Source organism: Hydra viridissima, unplaced genomic scaffold (genome assembly GCF_058129835.1).
Source record: "Hydra viridissima isolate aposymbiotic clone 2 unplaced genomic scaffold, HvirCarnegie_v1 scaffold_22, whole genome shotgun sequence".
Lineage (NCBI taxonomy): Eukaryota > Metazoa > Cnidaria > Hydrozoa > Anthoathecata > Hydridae > Hydra > Hydra viridissima.
The window spans coordinates 262,327-272,195 of NW_028324321.1; the positions used below are offsets into that span (position 1 = coordinate 262,327).

Genomic DNA, 9,869 nt, shown 5'->3' on the forward strand with positions numbered 1-9,869 from the left:
CTGTTTAAATCCCTAATCGACAATTAATTTTAATGAAAAGTATGTTTACGTTCCAAAATTACTCTACCACTGAATTTTCTGATCACATAAATATTGATATTTTGAAAACTTTTTAACGCCGTTTGTATGAAAGCATAAAGTAATTTAAATAAAAAAATGATTCGAAAAATTCGAATCATTTTTTTCGAATCAAATCTCGAATCGAAGCGACATTTGATTCGCGATTCGCAGGGCCCTAATATATATATATATATATATATATATATATATATATATATATATATATATATATATATATATATATATATATATATATATATATAAAACTTTGTCTTATTATAATATAAAAATAAAACTGAAATTTGTGGACAAAAGTGCTGACAAAAGATTTTTTTTTAAAAAAAATGACTTTCATTAAAGTTTGGTAGAGTTCTTAAAGTACAAGATATTGTTTGATTCATTGTTTGATTCATTGTTAGATGCTTTATTAACATTGCAAAGTTGAAAATGAGACACCCCACAATGTCTACAGGTGGTAAAGATTTCATGTTAAGAGCTGAAGGTCTATCTATGGTGAATAAGCCCGTTTTAGTAAAGCCATGGGCTATTGTAAGAGGGTCATTATGTGCTATTTCAAATAAAATGTCTTGTCACAAAGGATTTGATCATGAAAAATTAATTGTTAAAAATGAAAGATTTTTTATTGTCAAATTTTTAATTAGAACTGTTATGCCTCTCAAACTAATTACCAAAGGAACATGCTGGTTTATTCATAATTGTGTCACTACTGCGTAAAATCATTCTGGAACCTTTTTGAAAGTAACAGAGACATAGAGGTACCTATGCAAGACATTTCATTATGAGATAGAGATTTGCTAGGTATTTTAAATACAATTCGAATACAAAACCTAACAAAAGCATTATTACCTTTATTATCAATTATTTGTCTGAAAAAGAAAAATTTTTCATTAATTTGATTTCTATTTTGATTAAAATTTTAAGTATGAATGATGAATTAGCCATAAAAGTAACATTACATTTGATATGTAGAAATTTTTCTTTGTTTGCAATTTTATTTAAAACCATAAAACAACCATAACTTTATTTGACATCCTTAAACACACACACATATTTCTATACCTAGACAATCATACATATATATTTCTTATGTATTTTTTTTTTTTTTTTTTTTACTTTCTAAGAGATTATTTGAAAAGCTTTTGATTAACTATGTATTGAAATGAGACTGAGAGGTACGAAAAAGGGGATGTTTGAGCAATCAAGAAAAACAACAAAGTAATAATATTACCTAGTAAATTAAAAAAAGAAAAATACCTTAAGTAAAAAATTGCATCTAAATATTAAGCAAAAAAAAAAAAAGATGCAAAAAATTACAAAAATTTAGTTTTTAAGTTTTACTTTATTCAACATATCAATTTTTGATCTTTAATGAAAAAGCTTCAAGTGAAAAAAGTCAGACTTTGGTCATAAAATATTCAACAGAAAAATTCTACAACAAAAAAAAATGAAATAAAAGACAGTTTACTATCTTTTTCTTAAGCTTACTAGTTGAGAGATAAGATTATATTGACAGGCTATTTCTTGAGTGAGTTTGTCTTTTTGTTGCAAATGATTCACAAGCATGTTTGAAGATTCTTAAATGGAAGAAAAAAAAACCATTAACCATAAACTAGTATAAATGATTATTATTATAAACTTCACATAACCAAACCAATCTCAATTTTAACTAAATAATTTTAATTAAAGGAATGTTACCTTTAACTAATTAATTTTTGGTACAATTAAACTATTAACTATAAACCTTCGTTTAAAATATACACATAAATAACAATCGTATTCTGGAAAGGAATGCTTTCCTTATAAAGTTATCTTTTCTGCCCATCTAATATTCTTAAGTATTTAAGTAAAGTATAATAAAATTATGATAAAATGAAGTCTTACCTTTTACTAGACAAGTGAGTTCTTCTTGGATATCTTTAAGCTCAGTACAACTCATAAGCATTACTAAAAACAATACTTTTATTACAAAATAACAAAATAAAAAAGCATTTTTAGAAGAACAAAATATGGAAGAAAAAAGGAAAACTAAAAAAAACAGCAACAACTTACATTCCTTTTTATACTTGTTCCAATACTTTTTACTTTTAAATTCATTTATTAAATACTCATCAGTGTTTTTAGAGAGTAAAATATCTTGGTTTTTAATAATTTGAAATTGGTTGTGAATTCTATTTTCAATTTCTTTATTTATAACTTGGATACTTTCTTTCTTTTTGTATAGAGCATTTTGATTGCAAGTCCTTTTTTCATACTGTTGAGACAAAAGAGAATTCTTCTTTGCAACTTTCAAGTTACGCTCAATAATTTCAGCCCATTTGTTTAAACAAAATTGATGAGCCATTGTAATATGTCCGAAATGTTTTGAATGAGATCCTTCGAACAATGTAAATTCATCATTTAAAACTACGGGAAAAATCTGCTCATTTGTTATTTGATTACATATTTCACACTTATTTTCATCACTTAGATCAATGCTAACAAAGGTATCATCATCAACACTCTCCTGTACCAGGGTTTCCATTTACCTAAAAAAAAAAACATCAAAAAAATATTTATTTTTTTAAAATCTTTAATATTTATTTTTATTCTTAACAGAAAGATTGTTGCATTTATCATGAAATGTCAATGAATCAATATAGTTTTTTAACAAAAATTTACAAAAAATCTGTTACAAAAATGATTAATTTTGGATTTATCAAATAAAACATTATATATATATATATATATATATATATATATATATATATATATATATATATATATCTGTTCTAACCTATCCTTACTTTTTTTTCATTAACTTTGTTTAACACTCAATATTAAATAAACTCAAATATCTACAGTACTTAACAATAGTTTCAACGCAATTGGTAAGAGACATCCACTTTTACTTCTATAGTTAAAGGTAAAAATATTCAATAGAATGTATAAATAAATCATTAAGCATTTACTTTATGACGTAATTTCATTTGTGATGCAAATAGAGCTTAAAGCCAAATATAACTTAATGCCAAAGTTTTGTTTGAACTTTGATAACGGGTAATTCCGTGTCAAAACAACAACAAAATTTCAAAAAAATAACCCACTATCTCTAAATGACTTAATTCTTTCAACAAAGATACTTAACTAGGCTAAAAAGAATTCCACAAAGTTGTTTTAAACAAATCGGAATATTTTAAAAGTTATGCTCGTTTAAAATTCAAAACTTTGTAACATTTTTACTTATCATGCGCCCCTAGCAACGTCCTTAGTAACAAGAAAATGTCAATACATACGTTGTTACCTTAACTATATTATTTCATAATTTGAAATTTTCCACATATTATTAGATGCTAAACCATAAAATTATACTAAGAAATAATAATTTTTTATATTTATTAATAAATCAAAAAGAGTAAACTGGCATTTTTAATAAAATTTAAAAGTAAACAGGCTTACTATAAGAGGAATTACAGAAAAGGTTATGATCTATATATTTCCAAACTTCATATTCTTAAAGTATATATAAATACCTAAAAAAAAAAAAAAAAAATTGAGTTGTTTTTCGACTCACTAATCTAAAAAATTTAATTTTTATTTTTGATTGAAAGAATATTGAGAATGAGACAGAAAATTGATAGGTATTTATGTTTAGGCACAACCAGAAAGTAAGAGTTCTTACTTATGTGTAAAACTACAATATGCATATGTAATAAACTCAATTAAAAATACTTAAATATTAAAAACAGGCATTTTCACTCAGAGCTAGTCAAAAATAAGAGGTATTTTCACTTAGGTATAAAAATGCAATATTCATGACATACATGTCTATGAATAGTATTCATGTCCGTAAATAAACTCAATTTTAAATATCAAAACACATTAATTCTTTGAATTCCATGTTTTTATGAATTGACAAATTTATATTCAAATCAGTGAACTTCTTCACATATTCCTTTGTTTTTCTTTGGACTGTAAAATAAAACAAAATTAGGTAATATTTGTTAACAAATGAAAAAATATTGTCATATACATATCATAGACATATGCAAACTGTCAATTCTAAGAAATAATTGATAAAAGGAAGCAAGCAAATGTTTTTTAAGATTCAAGGGCCATGTTGGTGCATAAATTTAAATCCCACATCAACTTTGCACATCACTTTGCATCTCACAATTTTTAAACTTGTAAGTCAAGATAGGGATAGTGTCATCACTGCAGTATTTCATCTTAACTTCATTTTGACATACAGGAATAAATTCATGAAAGTCTCTTGTTCCTGGTATTGTTTTTACATTTTTAAATCGTTCAGATTGTAATAATCTTGTTTCTATCAAACTTTCACTTGAAATATAAATAAAGTTTATACCTTTGATGTTGTTAGTGCAATATGTAAACATATCACGTGAGTTTAATATTTGATTTGTAGAAACTCTCTGCAAACTAGCATTAGCTACAAGCCGTTTAACTGTTCCTCCTATACCATCACAAGGTTGCTTTCCATGGCTGGTTGCAAAGAAAACCCATTTTGCATCTATTCCAAAGTCTGATTTATGCTGACATAGATTAAAAATATTTTTGCAGTTTTTATATTGAGATGAACAGCCATCAGAAAAGTAGATCACATTTACAATGCTGGGTATCTTTTGCTTTAGATTATTGATAATTGATTTTTGTATCTCGTAAACCATTGGTACATCATGATTGTTATCATCTGATATAATGCAATATGAAGTGGATTGCAACACTTGATTTTCTTTATAGTACACAACTACTGGATGAAGTGTGCACTGAAGATTATTCCAATGAAAACCTTGTACTTCATCCTGCACAACAAAACTATAGTTTTCTGCAAAATCTCCTAGAACTATTGCACTATTTGATGGCAGTTCTTCTTTAAGATTTTTTAAATATTTAGAATGTGCTGTTAGCTTGACTAGTTTTTCCATCACCATATTTACAAAATCTGGTATGCTTACAAGCTGTATAACTAAATCTGATCTATCAGTAGTAACCCATTGGTTAAATTCGATAGTATCTTCTTCCTCAAACTGTCCTATTAGTTCGAATAGCTTTTCTTCTAATTTAGATGTATTTTTTGGACATTGTGTACATCGATGTAACATGCATTCTTTGTTTTGCATATCACAAACAATAAATTTATATAGTTCATGGTAATCAATTTTAACGGGTAGGAGAATTAACTTCATGTTTTGATGGTAGATACAAATGCACACAGAATGGGTTCCTGATGAGTTTGGCAAAACACACCATTTAGGTCTTAAAACACAAAACTTGGAAAAACCTAACTTTACATGTGGATATCGAACTTTAAATGAAACAAATAACTCTTTTAAGCTTGATAAAAGTAGTCGCTTTTGCATATGGAGTTTCCAACTAACACTTACAAAATCCTTTTGACCAGGCATCTGGCGAGAGTTTTCATCATCTTCATAAAAATTTTTTACTAAAGTATTTATTTGATCAGGGAGCATTTTACCTCGCTTAGTTTGTGGAACTGCAAGAATTCCTTCCTTCTTTGCTAAAGATCTAGATTTTATTATTAGATACTTTGAAACACCAAAATACTCACTAGCTGCTTCAATTGACCATTCTTATGGGCACAAAGTCAATATTTGAATTTTGTCCCTAAATGAACAGCATTTTTCAAGTTTATCTTTTATCAAAACTAACATATTTTCGAACTGAACAACTTTTTTTTTTAAATCAAGAATATATTCATTATCAAAAACTTCAACTTCTGCCAATGGAATTTTTAAAGAACTTGATAACTTTTCTTTGAAAACTGTTGTAATAGTTTTAATTTTTTTTTTCCCAATACTCATACGATTCGCAAATGGCTGTCCATGAAGCTTGACTGGTGACACGCCAATTATACTGAGACAATCCGAAAGTTCTTGTCTATTTTTATTTATATCAGCTTCTTGTTGAACGTGAAATACATTTTCTTTATTTATACTTTCATTTGTGTAATCATCAGAAATATCAATGTTATCAGTATTAATTTCAGTGGAAGCTTTTAATTTGACTAAGCAATTTGTACAAATTTTTTGACCAGGTACAATATTGAACCTGTTGTTTAAAGCTATGGTTCTTAACGTGACTACTCTGAGAGATGCTAAATTAAAAAATATAACTTCATAAAATAAAATATGCCTAGTATTAACAAACATAAAGACCTTAAAATTATGACAAAGTAACATTTATAAAAAACTTTATGACAAGCTTTACTAACCTTTGCACGGTCTTTTGTGAACTAACAGTGGATCACAGCATTTATTCTGAAACACAGGGAACTTCTCAAGATAGAACTTTTGATGATGAAAACATAAGTCAATAATCAAATCAGGAGAAACACCAGACCTCAGCGCAACTAAATTTTGCTCATCTGGAGCTAAATCTTTAAAAAATATTATTCCAATGTGGTTTGTATATGTTAACTTGTGACAATTTGATTTTAAAATCAATCCAAGAGAGCATTGTGATGTTCCAGCCATTATCAAAATATTTAATTTCAATATTTTATTTTTCTAAAACCAACATTAAATAAATAATAATTTCTAACATGAGTATTATAATCAAAACTTTATTTTAAAATAAATAAGTGTAATCATAGCTGTTACACTTATTTATTTTCAAAATAAAAATGAATTTCTGGTTTCTTGTCTAACTAATTAAATGGAGCAAATGGTTCTAACATTTGAGTATTATATATAATAATACTTATGTGAGAAATTATAATTTTTTTGTGAGAATTTGTTTTAGTTATAATCTCTCTATGGAGATTATAACCAAAACGGTAAATAAAAATGCAAAAATAAAATTGCAAAAATAAAACAATAATAAAATAGATATGTGCATTAAAAAACAGTGAAATAATTTTTGACTCTTACAGGTATTTATATATAAACTATTATTGTAAAGATTTAAAATGAATAGATCAATACCTTTTCTGCAATTAATCTTAAACTATACATGTTTACTGAAAAATTATTGATAAAAACCCGGTTTTCATCTTAAAGTTTTTATTCAAATATAAGATCTAATAACTTTAAGTAATGATTTTTGACTTCTTTCTTCAAAAGTTTCTATGCCTATTAAAATTTGTAAACATATAGTTAATGTAACTGTGCATACTTTAACATTTAAGTGTTGCTATAGACGTTGCTAAGAGCGCGGAGAATAAAAAAAATGTAAAAAATCTCAAACTTCAAAGACCCATAACTCTCAAAATAATGAAATTGGCTCCAAATTATTTTTGATTATTCCTAACGACGGTATTAAATACATTTGTGCCAAAAATCAAGTATTTCTGAGATGGTGGGTTATCTCGACTTGTTGTTTTGACATGGAATTACCCTAACGTCATTTGTTTTGTAAGAATTGTGATTACCGTCCATAGCATCATCAACATTTATTTTATGACGTAATCATATATTTTTTTTGAGTTTTAAGCAATGGTTAACACATTAATTGAAAACGTCGAAAGAGTTTTAAGTAATCAAACAATTAATGTACGATTTTAAATTCATTTTTAAGATATATTCAATACCTGGCCAGTCTGTAAATTAAGTGGTTATTGATATTTATAATGTATGAAGTACACGGTTTTAACTTTATGAAAATCGTTTACCGTAGAATTGATGATTTTCTTTACACTCCTCTAAAATGACGCAATCACAATTTAAACTTTTGAGAATTATTACACAGGAAAAAGCTCTCACCTTTTGTGCGGTTTTAAACTTCATCTTCGGTTAAAATTATGTCTTCACCATTAACAGAAAAAGAGATTTCAAACTTACTTGAGTCATGTATTAAAGCCAAAGAGTTTTCATATTCACCGTATAGTAAATTTCGAGTAGGTGCTGCTTTATATACTTCATGTGGAAAAATTTTCACTGGCTGTAATGTTGAAAACGTTAGCTATGGCTTATCGATATGTGCTGAAAGAACAGCCTATGTCAAAGCAGTCAGTGAAGGTTATACTTCTTTTAGGGCCTGTGCTGTCTCTACAGATGTCAAAGATACTTTTACTTATCCATGTGGTGCATGCCGTCAGTTCATGTCAGAGTTTGGTGATGTAGAAGTATTTTTAACATCTGATGATAAAAATCACACTGTAACAACTCTCAATACGCTTCTACCCTTTTCATTTTTAAAAGAAGATTTATTAAAAGGCCAGGGGGTTCCCGCAGAAAATTTTTGAAACCTATTAGACTATTTCTCAATATTCTTGGTGTTTCCTATTTGTTGATCAATAAAAAGATTATGATCTGAAAATTTTTTTGAGCACACACACACACACATATATATATATATATACATCTGTGTGTATGTTTGTGTATGCTCTGTGTGTTTATATAAACTTGAATTTTCTATAAGCAGATTATATATAAATTTATTAAATATAAATATATATAGATATTAAAAATTTGTAATATAAATGTGTGTTTTCATGTGTGTAATTTGTGTGTTTATATATATATATATATATATATATATATATATATATATATATATATATATATATATATATATATATATATATATATTTATATATACATGTATGTATGTATGTATGTATAAAAAAAAAAAAAAAAGAAATAGGTATACAATATAGGTATTGCGCATATAAATAAATATAGATATAAATATAGGTATAGATATATATTTATATTTATATAGATGTATCTTATTATTGGTTAAGTTACGGTTTTTCTAAAAGTTACTTTTTTGAAATTTTTAATTAATTTTGTTGTATAATAGTATTAAAGTTTTATAAATGTATGTGGTATTAAAATTCAAGATTAAAAATAACAAATATAGATTCAGATTCTTTATTTAAAAAATAATGTTTTGAATATTTTTTGTTTTCATTTTTGGATTTTCTGTTCTCTTGTAGTGTATTAAATTTTGACAAAGAATTTGCTTTTTTATCTTCTTCTTTCTTTTTTTTTTTATGTCAACATCCATCCCTACATCATTTAGTTTATTTTTCATGTTTAAAAATATCAAAATTTTTATCTTAGGTTGATGAAAAATTTCAATAACATTAGTGATAGATTTACTAACCGGTTGAGCTTGCTTTAGTAAAAGGCAGTTGATTTTATTCTTGAGAGTTAGATTTTTAAACTATTAACTTAATTCCTATTTTCATATCCATAAATATTGTCCCATGGTTAAGAATGCACAAACCTTACAACAATTTTCAACTCATGCAACAAAAGTTTCAAAGATATCTCACCTAGTTATCCTGCTGCATAAAGTTGCATGAAACATGAGAATTGGAGCTTTTGTTATATAGAAAAAAATTATTTTCTAAAGTGTTTTTTTATCAATTTGAGCTTTAAGAACACTTTAAAATATAAAATAGCAATTAAATTCAACTAAAAATAATAAATTAAAATAAAACAAAAGAATTTTTTGTTGACTTGACTGTCATCTTGATTTCAATATGGAATGTATTGGAAAAATCAGTTCAAATTAAATCAAAAAACACTATATTTTTAAGAAACAAATCATAAAACTATTACCAAGCAATGCAGACCCTTTTTTGTTGGATCAATTGTTTTCCATTTAGCTTACAGTGACCCAGATGAAACTTAAAATGGCAAAAAGTCAGAAAAAAGAAAGATAAATTCTTTTTGTTTTTAGATTTGAAATGTGGAAGTAAACAACTATTTGGTATAAAATCAATTTTAAAAAATTCCCTCTTATGTTGATGTGTAATTTTAAATATATATATATATATATAAAGAGATAAATACCATAACATGATATTTCCAGTCATC

The 9,869-nt window shown here is 26.0% G+C and overlaps 3 protein-coding genes and 1 pseudogene across 10 annotated transcripts; 1 reads left to right on the plus strand and 3 right to left on the minus strand.

Annotated features, from left to right (window-relative positions):
• Positions 1-1,297: 1,297 nt before the first annotated feature.
• Positions 1,298-9,869, minus strand: LOC145191424 (uncharacterized). Of its 7 annotated transcripts, none has more exons than XM_090075549.1 (4): positions 9,846-9,869; positions 2,131-2,606; positions 1,963-2,025; positions 1,298-1,655 (listed from the first exon to the last, which is right to left on the minus strand). In XM_090075549.1, exons 2-4 carry the CDS (start codon positions 2,600-2,602, stop codon positions 1,546-1,548), a joined length of 645 nt encoding a protein of 214 aa, XP_089931675.1. In that variant the 5' UTR covers positions 2,603-2,606; positions 9,846-9,869; the 3' UTR covers positions 1,298-1,545. The 7 variants fall into 7 exon arrangements, with proteins under 7 accessions (XP_089931675.1, XP_089931672.1, XP_089931669.1 ...); XM_090075546.1 differs by lacking the exon at positions 9,846-9,869 and adding an exon at positions 3,517-3,590; XM_090075543.1 differs by lacking the exon at positions 9,846-9,869 and adding an exon at positions 3,030-3,135.
• On the minus strand, positions 4,014-5,552 carry LOC149876300 (uncharacterized). Its single transcript, XM_090075541.1, has one exon. The coding sequence runs from the start codon at positions 5,550-5,552 to the stop codon at positions 4,203-4,205; it is 1,350 nt and encodes a 449-aa protein (XP_089931667.1). The 3' UTR covers positions 4,014-4,202.
• LOC149876301 (ARL14 effector protein-like) lies at positions 5,731-7,417 on the minus strand (annotated as a pseudogene). The gene is made up of 2 exons (XR_016448811.1): positions 6,314-7,417; positions 5,731-6,196 (listed from the first exon to the last, which is right to left on the minus strand). The product of XR_016448811.1 is annotated as an ARL14 effector protein-like (transcript).
• On the plus strand, positions 7,554-8,547 carry LOC149876302 (putative cytidine deaminase). The gene has a single exon (XM_090075550.1). The coding sequence runs from the start codon at positions 7,841-7,843 to the stop codon at positions 8,282-8,284; it is 444 nt and encodes a 147-aa protein (XP_089931676.1). The 5' UTR covers positions 7,554-7,840; the 3' UTR covers positions 8,285-8,547.